The following is a 21197-nucleotide window of genomic DNA, read 5'->3' on the forward strand; positions in this document are numbered from 1 at the left end:
TTCAGCTGACAGATATCTCTCCTTATGCTCCTATACATATACATGCTCAACTTGGCCGAATATGAATATGTAGTAGGGAGGAGGGGGGAGTCCACTGCCAGACATCTCTTGCAGTAATTTATGTCCTGAGAATAAAAGGATCAGGCAGTTGAAAGCATCCAATGTTCGGGGAGCGACAGGAGGTCCCATACACATTACATGGTTGGAGGGTTCGATCGACATAGATCTAATGTGTATGGCCAGCTTAAAGGTTATGTACACCTTTGGGGGCTTCTCATTTTGAGCTAAAATATTTTTTTCAATTGTTCTTTATGAAAAATGTTGAACCCCTGTCTCTGTGCAGCCTTGAGTTTCTCCAGTAGCAGGCTCTTAATTTTCACTCTGTTCCCTCAAGCAGCTCAGCTGATGGCTTCTTATCTCTGATCTCTTAAACACTCATCATAGCACAATTCTTATCTTACTGATAACAATGTGGCTTAAATAAGAGTTTATGACCTTTTAGAAATATATAGATAAGGTTTGTCAGATGACAGGCACAAAGTGAAAGTACCAGTCACACAGCTAGACAAACAGTTAACCCTTTGTGACAGAACGGCTCAATATTTTTAATAAAGACCAATGAAAAAAAATGTTTTAGCACAAAATTAGTAAAAATGCAATAATAAAAGAAAATTGCCCCTGAAGGAGTACGTAGCCTTTAGGTGTCAATGCATAGAGCAAAGTTTATGGGTCCATATTACAATGCAATTCCACCACACACATAGGATGCTCTCCAAATCTTCTGTGTCTATATTTTTCACAATGTGGTGCCCAAAACTGGCAGCCATGTGTTGTAAGGCTCAAAATGGCACCATACAAATAGGAAGATGTAAAGTCAACAGCACATACAGGCTACTAGATGGGAACAGTGACCTACTAAGCTGTCAATGACATAAGATCTGTACTGTAAATACATCATCTGGCTTCAACAAGTCAGAAAGGGAAGTACAATTACTTACAAATTTCTCTCCCTCTCTGGCCGGGCTGTGAGGGGTGATGCGTGGGGTGGAGTGCCCACTACTGGGCGGGGAAGGACTGGCCAGTGTAGAAGTGGTTACTGATGTTGGGATGGAACTGGCTGAGCGATAACGTCCAAGGGATCCATCAAGAGTACCACTAGTGACTCGGCTCTCTATCTCCTCAGCTCGTAGCTCGGTGGTCTCCTTCTCCTCCTGTATTAACCTACCAAGAGTAAGCAGTGTCAGCAGGACCGCATTGAGGGACTCAGTAAAACATTAGCAGCAGGGCACTGCTTACTTGATCTCTTTGTTGATCGCTTCTAGCTGCTCCTGTAACATGATAGCCAGTGTTTGCACATCCGTCTGGCCGCTAGGAGACAGCAAGTCCGCGGAGCTAAAGATGGTTTCCCTATCGTCTTCATCTGAGCAGTCCATGTCACTTTCAAATGCTTGTGCCACATTGGCCAGTACATTGGCTTGCTGTGCCCGCTCCCAGTCCTGTTCGTCCAGTGTTCGAATCTGCAAGAAAAGGGTTAATGGTTAAGAATCAAAGGTACTTCCGTTATGAGAAACTGCCTGATCTTGGCGGGGCTCGAATTCTAACAACTGGGATGTCATTTTTACTGGAAGAAATAATTGCTTGGGAAGACGAATGACAGGAGCAGCAAATCACACCTCTAAATAATAAGAGCAAAGGAAGAGGAAGCCATTTGTTATCCTGCGGGGCTAGCTTTCCAGTACCTAGAGCAATCTCCGAAGCATTCTGAGCCAGAAACTGCATCCTATCCGAGCCTTTATTTTGAGTGGAGTGGAGATATTACTAGATTTTGCACACATGGAAAATTCACATGGGGTTGTCAGCTGTTCGACAGTAAAGGCATTCTCCGGGAAAACCGAGTTCTTACCAAGTGCCCGCAGCCTGCATCCATTAATAGAAAAACAATACTTACCTGCTCCCTGTCGCTACGGTCCTCCACGTCTTGTTTTCTTCCGGTACTATATGGGCATGATCACATGCTCTGCTGCAGCCAATGACTGGCTTCAGAGGTGATGTGTTACTTGCGGCCATATCACCCTCTGGCTGCAGCAGAGCATGTGACCATGCCCATGCAGTGCCAGAAGAAAACAAGCCAGGGATCGGAAAAATGGAAAAAGCGGAGGCAACGTGGAGGATCTGAACGGCGGGGAGAAGGTAAGTATGAATCTTCTATTTACGGGGCAGACTGCAGAACTCGGTATTCCCGGAGAACTCCTTTAAGGCTACGGTCACATCGGCATACCCTTAATGTGCACACTAAATTAAGATGCTAAATGGGGTTGGAGAAGTATATATTTTTTTGTTATTTTGTAACATTTGCTGCAGTTTTTTTTCTCTAAAAGGTCAGATATGCACTTTAAGGCTGGGCTCCATTGGAGTGTTAGAATAGGGTCCAGTTGAGGGTCTAGTGGCCCATTCTGAACCTATAACTAATCACACCTCCCGTTATGACTAAATTGTAACCTACTACCAACAGTAGTCAGAGAACAGGCATATATGACAATATGGCATAAATAGCCAAGTTGAAAAGTCTGCCCTGGATGGTTTTGTTACACATTCAGGGATCGGAGCTCTTTTTTTCTGGCACAAAGTTCCAAACCTCCTGCACCTTATCATAGCATGACAGGTAAACAATACAATCCTAGCTGCCTGCAGCCACCACTGAAATTATTCAAAGCTCCCACTGAACTCACTGGGTGCTATGTAATTGTGTGCAGTGAGCTCCCTCCAGTGGCAGCTGCGGGTAACACATTTTCCAAGAAAAGTGCCTGCATTACAGGTACAACACCACAGCAATATAACAGTTTCCAGAGTGTTGGGTTCATGCAATTATCACATAGGTGCTTATAAGAGACTGCAAAGGACCTAATGTAGTCAATTACTTTGAACAGACTTTATATTATTTCCTATGGGAAAAAAAAACAAAAAACTGTGACCCACCTCAGTACAGCTGCTTCCTCTAAAAAGAGGAGGATCTGGGGCCACCAGCAGGACAGGATATGTCTGTCAGCCATAAACCTTATTGAGAACAGTATTAAAGAATGAATTCCTGGCTAGGCTGAAACACTGACGGACATTTTCCTGTCCTTCTGTTGTCCTTGCTTCCTCTAGGTTCATCTCATCTGTATCCAGCTCATACAAACAGCTGAGGTTTATAGCACTAAATATATGGTAACATCAATGCCTCCTCTGGTCTCTGAATAGTAATATGGAAGTGAACCATTATTCCCCCAAAGCCTGCTACACAAGATAATGGGCAATTTACTACTCCAATTCCACGCACTGCTATTGGGATATGTGTATTTAGGGTACAATTCTACTGTCGACATGCGGCAGGAAGAAGACAAGGATACTTACATGAGAGCGAGTCCAGGAAGACAGCATAAAAACAAAGAAAGAGAACGATTTACACTGAGGCAGAAATAGCGCTCACTCAACACAGATACTTATAGTCTATGGCCACTAAGTCATTCTTAAAGGCGCAATATTCCTACAAATGAATTAAATACTCAAAGGAAAAAATATCTGCTGAAAACTGACTGTGGGATAGGGGTTAGGCTACTTTCACACTAGCGTTTTTACTGGATCCGGCAGGGCTCAGCAAAAAAATCTTCTGTTACTGTTAATACAACCGTCTGCATCCGTAATGAATGGATCTGGTTGTATTATCTGTAGCATTGCCAAGACGGATCAGTCATGAACTCCATTGAAAGTCAATGGGGGACGGATCCGTTTTCTATTGTGTCAAAGAAAACGGATCCATCCCGATTGACTTGCATTGTGGGCCAACGCAACCAAACGAACGGAATGCATTTTGGAGCGCTCCGTTCTGTTCAGTTACGCTTTGTCTCCATTGACAATGAACGGGGACAAAACGGAAGCGTTTTTTCTCCGGTACTGAGATCCTATGACGGATCTCAATAGTGAAAAATAGAAACGCTAGTGTGAAAGTAGCCTTATCTGAAGAGGCAGGACATAGATAACCTATTATTCTCCTGTACAGTTAAAGGGATTGTGTCATCTCAGACAATGGTGGCATATTGCTAGGATATGCCCCCAATGTCTGATTAATGCGGGACCCGCACCTACACAGAGAACGGAGCCCCGAAAGTTATGGAGGGCGCACTGCACATGAACGGCCGCCCTCTATTCCTTTCTATGGGACCATCGAAAATAGACGAGTGCTGGCTCTCTATCTTAGTCAGCCCCATAGAAAAAAATGGGAGCGCTGGCCGCACAAGCGCGGTGCGCCCTCCGTGACTTTCAAGGCTCCGTTTACGAGATAGGTGCAGGTCCCAGCGGTGGAACCCTCACCTATCACACAATAGGGGCATATCCTAGCAATACGCCCCCATTGTCTAAGATGACACAACCCCTTTAAGGTGGATTTACATGGGCCGATAATGGGGCTGATTGTTCCCAATAATCAGCCTGTCTAGAGGTGCCGCAGATCACCCGATGAATGAGTGAAATGCTCGTTCATTGGGTGAACCAATTCTTATTGAGGGCACCTAAATTATCATTACTGGGCAGCAGATCGTGTGGTGTAAACAGGATAAATGCAGCTGTTATGAGGATGAACGATACCAGTAGCCATCACTTGTCCCCGTATTGTGGAGGAGATCACCGCATGTACATGCAGCTCTACAACTCCACTGCCGAATAAGTGGTTGTCAGAAAGGAGCGCTTTCTTCCTGAAAACCGTCTACTCGGCGCCTCCCCCCATGTTTAGAGCAGAGGTGGAAGATTTCTGCTAAAGCAAGGTGCCCCTCAGCAACAGACAGTTGTCCAAGCCCCTCTCCATTTCATAAACCTCCCGTATTATCTGCAGGCGAGGAAGACAAAATGACTACCTCTTAACAAACACAGAAAATGTTATGTAACTGTGTAAGGGGACAAATTAGGTAAAATAATCATTCTAAGGGTACTTTCACACTAGCGTTATTCTTTTCCGGCATAGAGTTCCGTCCTAGGGGCTCAATACCGGAAAAGAACTGATCAGTTTTATCCCCATACATTCTGAATGGAGAGCAATCCGTTCAGTTTGCATCAGGATGTCTTCAGTTCAGTCTTTTTGACTGATCAGGCAACAGATAAAACCGTAGCATGCTGCGGTTTTATCTACCGCAAAAAAAACTGGAGACTTGTCTGAATGCCGGCATTTTTTCCCATAGGAATGTATTAGTGCCGGATCCGGCATTCAAAATACCGGGGGGAAAAAAGGTGAAAAACGTAAATGCCGGATCCGATTTGCCGGATGACACCGGAAAGAGGGATCCGGTATTTCAATGCATTTTTTTGACTGATCAGGATCCTGATCAGTCTTACTAATGCCATCAGTTGGCATACGTTTTGCCTGATTCGGCAGGCAGTTCCGGCGACGGAACAGCTTGCCGGATCTATCTGCTGCAAGTGTGAAAGTAGCCTAAGGGAGGGTAGTATTGTGTTTAGCCCCATTTTGCATAAAGGCGCATTTACAGGCAATTAGCGGGAACAACAGTTGGCATGCTCGCTCATCAGGTGAATTCATCATTTATGCAGCACATGAAATCATCCCTTCTGGGCAGTAGTTTGTACTGTGTAAACAGGCATGTCCTGCCCGGAAACCCTACATCACTATGGGATGTCCTGCCCGGAAACCCTAAATCACTATGGGATGTGCTGCCCGGAAACCCTAAATCACTATGGGATGTGCTGCCCGGAAACCCTAAATCACTATGGGATGTGCTGCCCGGAAACCCTAAATCTCTATGAGACTGAGCAATTGCAGCAACTAGGGATGAGCAAATTTCATATATGGAAGTGCGGGTTCGTGTTGTGGTATTTACTAAATTGCGTTATGGATTCCGTTACCACAGACCATAACGCAATTCCATGACGGAATGCATAACAGAATCCCTTTAGAGGCATTCCGTTTTTCATTCTGTCATAATAGAAGTCTATGGCCTGCATAACGGATCCGTCCCGTTTACGTTATGCTGGAGCCCTCTCAATGCATTTTGCTGTTGGTTCGGGGAATGCAAGTGAGCGTGAAAATAAATATTACGTAACCGGACTCATCATGGCTTACACTATACACTACTTATTCTAGTTTGGGAGATGATTTGAGGCTGACAGATTCCCTTTAGGGTGATAACATTTTTACAGATGTGACAAGAAGCAAAACAATGTAATCTCCTATCATTACCAGGATTAGAAGCATAGGAGTACTGAAAAAGATAGTAGTAGCCACATGATATGCTGAATATATCTGATATGTGGAGGCTCCAGCTTTGCATCAGTCTGAGAGGTGTCCACACAGGTTCTCCTCTTCTAGTCAAGTCTATGTATGTCTCCATTCAAGCTTGCTCTGCTACATCCATAGAGTTAAACTGAGAGAGTCGAACATATGTGGCCACCTCTCTACTTCATCTTCTCCTGGATGCAGCACAAGGGATGAGGGACCTCATTCTATCTGTAGCTGATAGACCCCCCCATTAGATATTTTAAGTGTATGCTGCAGATATGTCTCAAATGTGTAAGGGGTATCAAGCCTATGCACAGTACCTTTGTGGGATCGTCTTTCAATGCCGCCCAACGACCCTTTTTCGGCCGCCTAATCACGGCTGTGCTGCTGTAGTGATCCATGTGGCTGCCCATGGGTAGGGTTGGTGCCTGGGAGTAGCGGAGCTCTAGGGCACTGCCAGGGAGAGATCTGTAGATGGAAGATGATATAATGCAATATTGAGCATAGCCATAAGTACATGATGAACTGTCATTTGTAACTTCTGTCCTGGTTTTACGGACATGTATGATACATGCAAAACGTGATGCACATGCTTCAATCAGTGCATAACTGCAGAACCGACACAGGGACTGAAACGACAGACAAGAAGTACGGCATTAGGGCCTCTACTTTTGGGCCCTGTTCCTGCAGTCTCACACTACCATATCGTCAATTGTCAAGTATAAAACTGCATAAGAAAAAAATTGCGAAAATTGCAATTGACTGTAATGAGAATTGGACCTGTGTGAAGCTGCCGGAACAAGATGGCTGACAGTGAAGACAGTAGGATGCAGAGCATTCTGGGAATATGTGCGACATAAGATTTGTCCTTTTAAAAAGGCACCAGTGTTCTCGGTTCAGTGACGGAAGGCCTTTAATATGTGCTACACAGAAAAGACATAGACACTGAAACAAACAAGCGACGAACGACAACATCTGAGCTCCGGTCTACATAGATTCCCTTGAACTGGTCACATAATTGAACAAGCAAAATAGTCTTTTGTCGAGTACACACTTACAAAATGCATAGTTGAAGCAGATACTTGTGGAGTGCGGTGGTATAAGGGAAAAGATAGAGTGTAGCAATAAATAGAAGGGTATAGAAAAGACATAATAAAGCAAAGATATGACATTATTAGTCATTAAAATGACTTAAAGGGTATGTCCATCTTTGCAAGCATTTAAAATAAAAATGAAGCAACTCTCCAAATAGTCTTGGCTTCCATGCAGAGGTATCTGTCTCCATGGTTACAGACTACAAACAAACCATTGATGTAGTCTGATCCTGCAGTCATGCATTACTCCCTACTATCTATTCCCTAGTCTACTCTTTATAGCTAAACACAGTGTGTCAGCTTCTTTTTGCCCAATTCCAGCGCATTAAAGCAGTTGTGCAAGCATACCTTTGCGCACCTGAGACCCAATCACTATCAAATGAAGCTTTCTCTGATATACAAATTAGTTTGTAAGTGCCCTGTGGGCAGTCCTAAGCTCAGCGGGTGCTCAGGATCTCCTTAATAAACCCTGCCCTGCGCCTCTCTTTTGGTCTTGACTGAAGGTTACAGTGCTGTATGAGGTCACTTTCCTATACTAAAAATCCAGACCAAGTGAGAAATGACGGCCAAGGTTAAGTCAGAAGAGCTTGTGTGACCAATTCTGGGTGAATTTTTAAGAATAATTTGTTGTGTGGGTACATGAGGAATAACGCCATTTCTGGCCATTATATGGCTGCATTCTTCCCTCTGTAGGCTCCATTTCTAATAGTCAGTATTTCATGAGTTAGTCGGCAGAGATTAGCTCTATAATGTCTCCCATACATTTCACAAAGAAGAAGACATAATGTTTCCTTATTTCTCTATCACACATGCACAGCATGGGGGACATTATACAGCAGTAATAGGCAGTGTAGCTGTGAATCCAGCTTTGGGCATCTTATAGCTTACTACAGCCAGCAGCAGCATCTCTGTGCCTCTTTCTGCAGCTGCTCCTTCCATCCCCTCCACTCCCCATACACGCCTATGGGCATAGCTGTAGCTGTAACCTGATCTCTCAGTAAAGCTGAAATCTGTGTAGGGATTTTACAAGTAAATGGAGAGTGAGTGATCAGTGCAGGAGGCAGGTAAGAGGAGGAGAGAAGTCTGACAAGTGGAGAAAGAAGAGTTTTTCTGCATTGAGATATATTACAAAATTTCATAGCTTAGCTTATAATACTGATTTATGGCAAAAATGTTAACGATGGTTACTCTTTAAAGGAACACTCTAAAAATTAAAAATTGGGTGTTACAGATTTACCTTAAACCGGCGATTCTCAAACTGTAAAGCAGGCCTCACTAGAAACGTCCTCTCAATGGTTGGTGAAGTACAACCAATTAACCTTGGCACTAGTTTTTACAACATTTATATGGTTGTACCAATTTCTGGTTTAGCAACATGACTTACTATTTTTGTACATATTTACATTTTTAATTTTGCACAGCCTTTAGAAGACAAGTTTTATGATAAACAGAGATGCTTTGAAGGGAACCAGTCATCAACTTTATGCTGACCTCATGAAGGGCAGCATAAAATAGTGACAGAAATGCAGATGTCAGCGGTGTGTCACTCATGAGCTAAAAGTCAGTGGTTGTCAAGAGCCAGCATCATAATCATTGCAGTCCAGGCCTTGAAAAAGAGTCAAATCTACCTGAGAAGAGTCATAGTTATTCATAATCTCCTGCTCTCCCTGTCCATCTGCTGATGGTTGAAAGTTCTTAACTAGAGAGAAAGGGAGAAAACTAGGTAGAAGACTGGCTATCATCAGCAGGTGGGCAGGAGAGCAGGAATTCATGAATAACCACGACTCTTCTCAGGTAGCCGGGACTCTTTTCCAGGCCCAGTCTGCAATGATTGTGATGTTGGTTCTTGGCAACCACTTACTTTCAACTTTCAATAAATGACAGACCGCTGAAATCAGCATATCTGTCTTGCATAAAGTTGATGACAGGTTCCCTTTGAGAGATTTCGCTGTGGTTTACTACCAACAATGAGGCCAAGGAATCACCATGTTCTGACTGGTGAGGTACCAGTAGACAAAGATTGTGAAGCCCTAACCTACCATGAAATGGTAGGCAGAATACTCAATTCTAAAATTACATATCCTGACTCATATGAAGAAACTTAGTGGTCATGTCTTCATGTATAACAAATCACTTCCTACATGGTTGAACCGGGAAGTGCATTGTAGTGACCATATCTCTGCACTGCTTTTATCATATACTTGTAAGTAGTGCAGATTTGGGCATGGACATTAACATTGGGCTCGTAGAACCATCCAAATGACAAAATGATTCACCTGGAGTATGTGGACGAAGGTCGCCCTCTCAGCTGGTCTATCTCTAGCTGCATACGGTCAATCTCAGCCACTAGTTGCTCCTAGAGGAGGAAGACAGGAGAACATTTATAAAATGTACCAGGCACCATTCAGAAAACTTCAGCACTGAAAACTTCATACTGGCATCAGTGGGCTGGATTATCAAATATTCATTATCAAAAATCATAGAAATCATACCAACTTTGATCATTTGCAAAGAGGGACTACAGCAGTGGCACATGAAGAATGCCGCAGCAGAGGTTTATACATTAAGCCATGTCTCTAACCCCACCCACGTCCAATACATAGTCACCCATTCCAAAAGAGTCCCCTTTGTATCTCCACAAAGTAAGAAAGCCCCCCCCCCACATAGTGAAGGTGCCCCAAATCAGTAACAACGCCCCCTTAGTGCCCTCACAATGTATGATGCCTTGTTATTGCCCCCACATAGTATGATGCCCCTTAATGCCCCCAACATAGTATGATGGCTCCTAGTGCCTTCCCCTTCAGTATAATACCCTCTTAGTGCCCTTATGCAGTATGTGCCCCTGCTTAGTGCCTCTTTCCTCTCTATTATGCTCCCATAGTGCCCCCATGAGGTATGATGCTTGGTTAGAGCCTGCCTCTCATGGAGTATTATGCCCCTATAGTTGACCCACATGAAGAATTATGTTCCCTTAAAGCTCCATGAAGTATCATGAACCCTCAGTATCCCAATGCAGCATAAGGCCCCTTAGGGCCCCCATGTAGCATCATGTGCCCTGAGTGCATCTTCATGCTGTATTATCCCCCTTAGTGCCCCTCATGAAGCATAATGCCCTTTTAGTGCCTCCAAATCTAATAGTCATCTAGCCCTGGTGTTCACACAATGAACGAAGCTCACCACTTAGTGTAGGCTTCTTCTGGCCCGTACGGGTTGCAGCACACATGATGATGTCACTACTGTACATCACACCTGCACTAAGCCTCCAACCATAGTGGTCGCAGGGTGGGTGAGAAGGTAGCTGATGGCTCCCTGTTTTACCACTGTATTCAACTGTAACTGTTTCCTGAGAACGCACATACAGTTGGAAGTGGGACTGTGGAAGAGTGCTCAAAATCTGGGACCGTCCACCTGGATCCTGGGGTGGTTTGGGTCGCTTATGGAAATATATATAAAACCTCCAAACAATATTTAAGTAGAAAACCCAAATGACCACGCTAACATAAATGATGCTACTACCACGCTCTTGTCAGACAGCAACAATTAACAACAAAAGGAAAACATTACCCTTCTGGGCCGTAACAGCTTGTATCTGTGATTTACAATTTAATTTTTTATTTTTTCTATTAACAAACGTCAGAATGACATTAAATTCAAGAAAAGGTATACTCCGCCTCTAACGTCCTCCCTCTCATCCTATCATGCAGATAGCTACTTTATTGCCATATGTTCTACAAGACCATCGTAAGCCACTCTCAGGGAAACCCTGATACAAACCTTATTGAGAAGAAGCTCCTCCTGCAGCTTTTTCATGTTAGCTATCTCCTCTGAGAGAGTGTTCTGAGAGAGAGGAAGCAAGCAAAAGGAAAAGACTACAGTGAGTATATAGTTAACAGAGGAAAAGCATAGAGGGGATGGCCGTGTTACTGAGAAGGAAAAACGGTTAGTTGCAAATCAGCTAGCAAGGGTTGTCCTACGAAAAATATTCAACACCTGAATCTGAATAGTTTTGTAAATTTAGTATAGTCAGTGAGCTATTTAATAACATGTATCTGTTTAGCTTCACCTGCTATTTGTTCTTTTGCATATTTCTCTGTTCACCTCGCTGAGGTGGTCGCGCATGCACAGTTCCACCCTTCAAATGCCAACACCCATATCTATTTATATTCACTGTTAGAAGCGGAGACTGTTAGGGTCCATTCACTCATTGGCAAAACGGGTCCGGATTCGTTGCGCAACATTGCAGAACAGATCCGGACCCATTCATTTTCAATGGGGGCGAAAAAGATCCGGACAGCACACAGTGCAGGCACGGACAAGAAAAGGCATTTCTATTTAAAGTGCTGGCCTTGTGCGGTCCGCAAAATGCGGAACGCACATGGCCGGTGTCCTCGTTTTGCGGATCCGCAATTTGCGGAGAGCAAAACACTTACGGACGTGTGAATGGACCCTTACAGAGAGAGAGCTGCAGCAGAAAGAACAATCCCCCTGAGCTGGATAGGGAGATAGCTGCAGCAGAAAGGACACATCCCCTGAACTGTAGCAACACAGACAAGACACACTGAGCTGCGATCCTGAAGAAAACCTATCAGAGCAATTGGAGCATAGAATGGTGACCTCTGGATCCATTTGAGGTACAGGGCTGGTTCCAGCTTTGATAGAAAGAGTTCATCATGTACTACAGTATTTGATGTCTGACTATCTTTTTTACATTATTCATGGGATAACCCCTATATTTATAGGTGGCTCAATGTATGCTGCCATATTTCTTTACGGAATTATCATAAATATCCTGGCTATAGAGACTTGTCCTATGAACACCAACACCACAACAAAAGCGCGTTTCAACACAGCTAAATGTAGTAAAATCAATGCATTCCTAGGGAACCACATCGAAATACAAGGCCTAGTTATTCATGTAGTCATAGCCCGATTTGCACATAGGCACAGTAGGCCTTTGCCTAAGGATTTAATGGGGAAGAGCACCTGCTGAATGGAAATGTACATATGAGTACATAAACCATGGGCACTGATATAAATAATGCATATTTACATGTTTATATAATTTTATATATTTCTACATTATATTTATTTTAGAGAACCACCTTATCATGAAAGCAGGACACCCATTGAGGGGCAAAGGAAAAGCTGAAGAGAGTACTAGATGTAGTAAGGAGCACACCATACTCATGAGTGACCCGAAACGCATAAGTGCTGCTTGTCTTCTATATTTGGCTTTTACATCCTTGGCAAAATAAAGCACAGCTTTATGGGAGCTAGAGTTCCTCTCGTTTACATGTAATCATATGCCTTAGCCTGATCCAGGCCACTCAGTGCTTCCAAGTGCCTTCAGGAGAGCTCGGCTGGTGCTGTTTATTACTGTAACTGCAACTTCCGCAGTGGGCGTCAGCTGTATATCACAGCTATAAACCCAGTCATGGTCATTTAACCTATCAGATACTGCGGTCAACAGCAATCAGGGCATAAACTGTTGGGAGCTGATGGACTTTTACGGCAGCTGGGGGGCCTGAATAAGACCCAGGTCTGCTATCTGGTCATGTCTATTTGGCCCTGCCAGAGACAGTAAGTCTAGTGTACCCTGCAGCTTATGTTGGAAAAAGCAAACCCTCATGACGGCTCTCAGAAAAAAAACACACAGGATTGCTGGTTTTTGATCAACCCTTCCAAAAATTCAATTAGAAAAAGATGATACCAATAAAAACAGCAACTTATCCTGCAAACAGACATAACACAGTTATATCAATGGGAAAATAAAAAAGTTGTAACTCTCAGAACATTAATTTTGCAAAAGTGCTAAAAAAGATTTTTTTTAAAAACTGTACATACTAGGCATTGCAGTAACTGTAACAACCCGCAGAACTAAGAAAATATTTTATTTAAGCTGCATGGTGAATGGCACACAACTTAGAGCACAAAAACAAGGTTAGAATTGATGTTTTATTTTTTTTACATTTTTGCAATAAGTTATATGTAGCCTAAAGCGGTGTAATAAAAAAAAAAACTCAATCCGCTAAAAAACAAGCCCTCTTGCACCTACTTCTACATTAAAATTAAAAGGTTAGGGCTCTTGTAATACAATTAACTTATTAAGAAAAAAGAAAATTAAAAAAAGCTTGGTCTTTATGGTTCAAGCAGGCCTGGTCATTAAAGAGAACTTGTCACCATGAAACACAATCTGCAGGCAGCATGTTTTAGAGCAGGAGGAGCTCAGCGGACTGATATATTTTTGTCGGAAAAGATTCACTAAAACTTGTATTTTATACATTTAAATCTCTACTCCTTCTGTAGACCGCCCCCTTGTACAGCTATAAGTGACTGACATCTATCTCTGTATACACACGTAGACAGAGAATACTATCAATCACTGATAACATCTCCTCCATTTACAACTATCAGTGGCTGACAGCTATCTCTGTATACACACTTACACAGAGAATGCTATCACTCATAACACCTCCCCTGTGTACAACTATCAGTAATTGACAACTATCTATGCATACACACTTACACAGAGAATGCTATCAATCACTGATAACACCTCTCTGTGTGCAACTATCAGTAATTGACAACTATCTATGCATACACACTTACACAGAGAATGCTATCAATCACGGATAACACCTCCCCCATGTACAACTGAAATCAGAAAAAGCAGAGATTTAAAAATATTAATTACAAGTTTAATTTTTTTTACAAAACTACACATCAATCTGCTCAGCTCCTCATGCTCTATAACCTGCTGCTTGCAGATTGCACTGCATTATTTAGTGACAGGTTCTCTTTAAGGGTTAAAGGTCCCACTTTTTAAAGCACAGGTCACATTTTATAGGATATCATTGAAATGGGCACACAGATCAGGCAGCCCATTCATTAAAGGCCCTTTCATGCTGCAGTCCATGGATACAAATATTTTTAATGGATTGCCAGAGATTAGTAAAAGGGTCTGCTTTTTGCGAGGCACAGTGCCCCTCTTGCCCATGGGTGTTGTCTGCATTGCATCTCAGCTCCATTCAATTGAGTCATCAAAATACTAAACACTGTGAAATCTGTCTTTTAAAGGGGGTATATTGTAACCAAAAAGACTAAAGCTCAGATCAGTTGCCATAAACTAAGGCCCTAGAACATGAATACAAATCACAAGGTGCAACATTACAAAAACTCTCGCTGCATCTGGAGGCTCCCAGCCTTTCCAAAGGCTCCTTTTTGAAACAAAGCTAAGAAAACAGAACATATTGAAAGGAGCCATCGGTCAACTTATGGGCCTGGACGCATACCTTCTCCTCCAGGGCTCCCATCCTCTCCTTAAGATGCAACTGCAGTCTTTCGTTTGATTCAGACAGGAGTTTATCGACAGTATCCGACAGACGCTTATTGTGTTCATCGTTCATTTTCTCCCTTTGACGGGCCTGTAGGAGACAGTAGACATTCAGCATGCACAAGCAGGAGAGTGGCCTACCGTGACAATATGAACACAAACCCACACTGTTTACAATGTGTGGATATACAGTGATACTTGCCTCAGTTACCCCAATAATATACATTGTGCATTGTATAAGGGTCCTTACACATGGGCTAAAGGGTGCCATAGCAGGTGGCGATCAACAACATAACAAATTGATTGGCGCTTGCAAACTGCATGGGAGATGAACAATTGGTGGTACAATAGTTGGTCCAATACAGTTTGCATATTGTTGGCAGCACATGCCCTGGTTACGTGATAAGCTGCCGACAATGATTTTTGTTGTTACCGAAAAGAACCGATAGGTTGACAAACAAACTAGTTCGCTGGCTGAATGTGGGCTGTTGAAACAATCCAATGTTTAGTACAAAGAACATTGCCAGGAACGTTCGTTCCTGATCATTTGCCTATCCTTAAACCATGCAAAGGCTAGACAGCAGAATCAGTAAAAATGGAGTACAATGTGGAATATCAGTCCACAAAGAGCAGGTTTTAACGGACCTGGGGTAAGATATTAAGTCATAGCGTACCACCTACCCTTTGTAGTTCCTGGTTCTTCTCCTCCAGCTGGGCTTCAAGTTGACGAAGCCTCTCTTCAAAATTCCCATGTCTCTCCTCTGCCTGGTTACACAAAGATATGAAGATGGTAAAAGATGGCTATTTGATAAACAAAACTTGACTATAAGAGTTATGAGTGAAAGAGCTGTTCATCTGTGACTATCACAGAAATGTATCTATTCAAATCCAGCCACTGATTGGCATATCTTATGCGCAGCTACATGCGCTGACGAAACAGGCAATTATCAGGAAGGAACCATTCCTTCCTGATAACTGCCGGCTTGTCAGTGGAGGCAAGACCTGCACTTAAATGAAGCAATCACCTCCACTGTATGGGGACAAGTGATGGCTGCTGCTACTGCTTGTCCACATACAGATTCATTGTTCCCTGTTTACACAGTGCGATCTGCTGCCCAGAAACATTGATTTAAATGTGCTGCAAGAAAGATCATTTAACCCGAGCATTTTGTTCAGGTGACTGACAGCACATTTACATGGGTAGATTATCGGGAGCGGGCGTTCTTTGTAACGTATGCGGTGTAAATATGCAATTCATAAAGAAGATAATTAATACGATCTGCGCCAAATATATTAAAAGGCAAACACCTCTTAAAAAATTTGACATTTCATACATGTCTAACCTCTTGTGGTCTACAACTTTTGCAAAACTACTCCTTCACATCAACTGGAGGGCCAGATGTTAGAAATCATTGGCTAACATAACTCCCAAGAACTAGGGGGTATCAAGCTTTTTAAGCTGGCTATACACTTTGACGCAAAGTCAGATAATTGATTTTGATGAAATATGTACTGGGGAAGACTGACAGTTCCTCAGTGTAGACACTGGAGGTGGGAATAATGTGGCAGGTAGAGTTTCAACCCTTTGTTCCCTTAAAGAGGTGTCTCCGCACTAGAGATGAGCGGATCAATTCTATAGTATTTCAGCTGAATTTTTCCAAAAATTCAAGTTCTCCATAATCAGGATTTAATTTGATTCAATGAGGAGACAGTAAGTAAGAGGGCTAGAGAGAGAGAGAGAGAATGAGAGCGAGAGAACACCAGAATGTCATTCACAGCTTTTCAGGGAGAAGCACTTTTGATTCGGGTAGTATCATTTTGAATCCAAATCGAATCAGACCCCATTCAGACAAACTGGACCCAAATTGAATTTCTAGAAATTTGCTCATCTCTATTTCTAATGAAATAACATGCAAACTCTGCCGATCCAGGCCTACATGTTTATGGGAGGAGTGGTAAGTTGTTAAGCTGGCCACAGATGATAGATAACTGTTGATTGAACTTGCCAATTTTGGTGGGACAGGATGACATCCGATGACAGATGTTGAGGGAAACAGCAGGATAAGGCATGCTGGAGATTATCATGCCTGGTCCTTTGTTCTCAGGGGAGATAAGCTGCTGAGAGGACTTTAAAGAGGTTGTCTGGGATTTAGATACTGAAGACCTATCTTGAGGGTAGTATCAAATCGGTGGGGTTCCAACACCCTCTACCCTCAAGCTGTTATTGGGCAAGCCCAATGATGGAAACTAAACAGCTGACGGCTTTGTCCGCTGTGTTGTGGCTGTGCCTAGGTACTGTAGCTTAGTTCCCATTCAGCTGATCGGTGGGGCTGCCAAGTGCTGACCTATCCTGAGGATAGGTGATCAATATCCAAGTCGCAGAAAACCCCTTGAACTTCCTTTTCCACACTGAGAACAAATGCATGCTGGGCCGAGCCAAGGCCTGCTTGTGCATGTGAGAATTCGGGAATGATAGCTGTTTAGCCAAAAGCTATCTAATGTGCATGGCCAGCTTTGAAGTAGCCACCTATATAATGTATATGGTGCAAGAACATATTTTGGAGATTGTAGGAAATGAAAGGCTTCTTCCATAGAGGTAAAGTATTAAGGATCTATCTGTGCACCTGTTAGATATGAATGAGATGTAATATAAAATTGAGTCCCCGAGATGAGCTCTTGGAGACAGAACAGTACTGAACGTTGAGCTATAATTACTGCATATATTCCCAAAGAACCTTTTCACATTGTTAGCATCACAGACAATGTTCCTACGTGTCAATCATCCAATTTGTATACATCTCTTCTCTTAGTATTAATACTTCAAGGTTAGGTCTTCAACTTCCCACAATTTGAAGATTAATTCTCTTTAAAATGTCTAGAATAGAACGGGGTACATGCCCTCTCTTATGAACGGAAGGATCGGTGACAAGGCAATAGGGCTTGGGGGCCCAAAAGCCGCTCTGCCACAGGGGAGATCAGCAGGCTTATACATGGGCTATGCAGAGGGAAGAAAACATATGATGATAGACGGAGCTATCTCACTGCCCAAATAAATACTAATATATACAGCTCCTACACAAAGCAGTCATTTCCTACAATGGGCTAGGGGGTGAGACATTGCCGGGGCCCCTAGGAGGTGTGCAGTAAACCTACCATTAAGCATTTATCATACACAATAGGTCTTTGTTCCTAGAAAATTAATCTGTATTTATGTGTCATTTATACCAATTTACCAGTTCATCCACAATCCCGACTTCTAATCTATTTCTGAAAAAGAATCTGGGACTGAATAGGAAAGCTATGTGGCCCCCTTACCGCTCACCCCCACTGTTTGCTCTGATTAGGCAGCATGTAAGTATAGATACCTTGCTGAGAGCCGCCACTCGCTGCGCCAGCTGAGCCTCAATCTCTGGTAAAGTCTCCGCCTTCTGAAGGGTCTGCTGCAATTTCTGCTTGGCATCTTCCAGCCACTCCTGCAGCTGCCGGTTCTTCTCTTCGCTCTGCAGAGAGAAGTCAGACGAGTTAAAGGTGAATGTTCCAAACATAGCAAGGCAAGGATGTGGTACTGTCAGCCCCATAAATCTACGCTACTTGGAAGAGACCCTATGTAATAATTTCTCATCTACCATGTCTGGAATTTCAGTGAGCAGGCAGATCAATAGCACAGTGAAGACCGGCAAAGGTCAAACTCTCTGGCCAGTGACCTGGAAATGTATCTAATCTAAGGTCACAGTCCAATGCAGTTATTACAAAGTCCACTGACCAGCAGCGGAAAAACTATGGTCTTCTAAACTGCATCCCCCTGATGCTTGCCTGACAGATAAAGAACAAGCATAATGGGAAATATAGGTCAGCAGCAGATGGGAAGCAAAGACTATAAAACTGCAGGTGGGAAGCAAAGACTATGAAACTGCAAATACAAGAAATAGGGAAAGTCTTACTGATCGACACTCAGAAGTGACATGTGATTGAATAAAAAGATATACTCATCTTGCCCTCCATATGTTAGGAAGCCAAAGGTAAAATGGCAGGTAAGTCGTTAAAGTGTCTCTGTTCTTCAACTGCCAGACAGATGCCATGAAATTTATTTTTGGCCTCAATCTGGCTGGTATAACCCAGAAAAAAGGTATGGAATAGCATAGTAGATTCCATACTGCAGAGTCCAGTAGAAAAAAAATGTATATATTAAAAGTATACTTTTATGTAAGGTTCATCCATCACAGGTGTCCCAAACGTCAGATTTTCAATAGCTTTTCATGATGTACCGTATGTTTCGCCCTATAAGACGCACTTTTCCTCCACCCAAAGTGAGGGGAAAATGTCAGTAAATCTTATGGGATGAATACTAATAAGTGCTTCCATTATGAAAGCATTCATAAGTACAGGAGGACCAGTGAGCGGTGAATGCAGCGCTTCCCAGGCTCTGTACTCACCGCCTCCTGGACTTCTCCTGCAGGCTCCGTACTCTGTGCTGTGACCATTGAACAGCATGAAGACGTTGGCGAGCCCTGACCTCACGCTGTGCGCCGTTGGGTCACAGCACAGCATGGCAGAAAGAGCAGAAGGAGCGCTGGATCTCAGGAGCGGAGGCGGCGGTGTCTGGAGCAGGAAATGTAAGTTGATTTATTTATTTTCCCTCTGATCTGAGGTCGGATTAACATGGGGGTCTGATCTGAGGTCTGATTTGGGGTCTTAAAAACATTGGGGGTCTGACATGGGGTCTTAATGTAGGTTCTTTTAACATTGGGGGCCTGATCTGAGGACTGATTGGGGGTCTTATTAACAATGGAGGTCTGAGCTGAGGTCTGATTGGGGCTCTGAGCTGAGGTGTACTTAACATTGGGGGGTCTGATTGGGAATTTGAGCTAAGGTCTAATCAAATTATTTATATTTTTTATTTTCCTTCTTTAAAATCTAGCTGAGTCTTATGGGCAGCTACAATATGGTATATGTTAAACGGATGCCATTAAAGCCTGTGGGTGAGAAATAGAGGATAAGTGCCTAACCAGTGGGCTTACAACCAGGAACACAGGCCCTCATGATCAATGGATGCCCCAGCGGTTGGACCGCTGCCAATCAGACACTTATTATTTGCTGAGCCAAACCAGGCTTCTGAATATTTTGGCTGACCTAAATTTGGCTTAGGAAACCTATATATATATATATATATATATATATATATATATATATATATATATATATATATATAGATACGAAAAATGGCGGCACTGACTGCAATGAGGGAAAAATAGGGTGCACGTTCCAGGGGAATCGACTTCTTACCCCAATCAATGAATCCAGAAAAAGGACGGCACTCCGGTCTTGAAAAGGTAAAACTGGTTTTAATCAACCTAGCGGTACAACGTTTCGGCTCCAATACTGAGCCTTTCTCAAAGGCTCAGTATTGGAGCCGAAACGTTGTACCGCAAGGTTGATTAAAACCACTTTTACCTTTTCAAGACCGGAGTGCCGTCCTTTTTCTGGATTTATATATATATATATATATATATATATATATATATATATATACACACATACACACCATATTAAGGAATTCTTATAAAATACAGGGGAGTCTCTTATTTGGGGCAGAGACTAGCTATGAAGAGTGTATCTCTTAGGAGGACCTGGCTCATCCCTGCATGACTCAGACAGCCCACTAATTTCATCAGGCACCATATAATACTTCATTTTCCCTGTGATGGCGCTACAGGGAAACTGAATTCTTACTACTATGTTCCTGTTGAAATTACAACTGGTTGCTGGGTGTCCCAATAGTCCATGATCGGCTTATTTTAGGGGGACACTTCTAACAAATGTGAAGTAGGTCAGTGCATTGTTCTGAAGTAGACAAGGGGTCCACTGTGACTCGATAATGCCCGCCATGATCATTATGAAAATATTGTTTTTATGACTAATCTAGGTAACGTCCGCTATATATTACCTGTCTATAGAGGGATTCTTTACTGGCAAGTTCATTCTCTAACTTATCATTGACATCATGGAGTGAAGTGGCTTCTCTCTGTGCACTCAGGTAGCGTTTCTCTAAGGTAGTGATCCGTTCTTCCATATCTTCCCTTTGTGCCAGAGCCTGATGACAGAAAATAGAGCTCAAGGAGTCATTTAGAATGGTCAGATGTAACATGAAATCAATTGGTAGTATGAAGAAATGCAGAAGCATGTAGACACCATGAGTGAGGACACACACCATGAACTTTGTCTTCCTACCTCTTTAACGTCACGCTGTAGTTTGGCGCTGACTTCCTCGGATTTTATAAGATCTTTTTGTGCAGTGTTTAACTCTTCCTCCAGTTCGGCCATTTGGCGGCACATCATGGTCAAGCGTTCCTTCAGTTGACATAGTTCTAACCTTTGTTTCTCCAACATCTCTTCCAGCTCAGTTTCCCGCCCCACTCTAAGCTCATGGTGCGTGGAGCCATTCAGGATGGTCTGAAATCATAAAAACAAAAATACATCAATGAGTTACCTCCATGGAATATGGCTATGG

The 21197-nt window shown here is 42.9% G+C and overlaps 1 protein-coding gene across 6 annotated transcripts in view; it reads right to left on the minus strand.

Moving 5' to 3' along the window:
- The window catches only part of PPFIA3 (PTPRF interacting protein alpha 3), a 116523-nt gene that overhangs the window by 37722 nt on the left and 57604 nt on the right, over positions 1-21197 (minus strand). For 2 of the 6 annotated variants that reach the window (XM_044281615.1, XM_044281614.1), the window contains exons 7-16: positions 20918-21139; positions 20634-20780; positions 18055-18189; positions 15371-15454; positions 14649-14780; positions 11131-11193; positions 9633-9712; positions 6583-6730; positions 1297-1517; positions 999-1221 (exon numbers count right to left, since the gene is read on the minus strand). In XM_044281615.1, the coding sequence (XP_044137550.1) occupies positions 999-1221; positions 1297-1517; positions 6583-6730; positions 9633-9712; positions 11131-11193; positions 14649-14780; positions 15371-15454; positions 18055-18189; positions 20634-20780; positions 20918-21139 (1455 nt within the window). The remainder of the gene's footprint in view (positions 1-998; positions 1222-1296; positions 1518-6582; positions 6731-9632; positions 9713-11130; positions 11194-14648; positions 14781-15370; positions 15455-18054; positions 18190-20633; positions 20781-20917; positions 21140-21197) is intronic. The other 4 variants (XM_044281616.1, XM_044281617.1, XM_044281619.1 and 1 more) reach the window with 4 other exon arrangements.

The sequence above is a fragment of the Bufo gargarizans genome, chromosome 2 (assembly GCF_014858855.1).
Source record: "Bufo gargarizans isolate SCDJY-AF-19 chromosome 2, ASM1485885v1, whole genome shotgun sequence".
Taxonomy (NCBI): domain Eukaryota; kingdom Metazoa; phylum Chordata; class Amphibia; order Anura; family Bufonidae; genus Bufo; species Bufo gargarizans.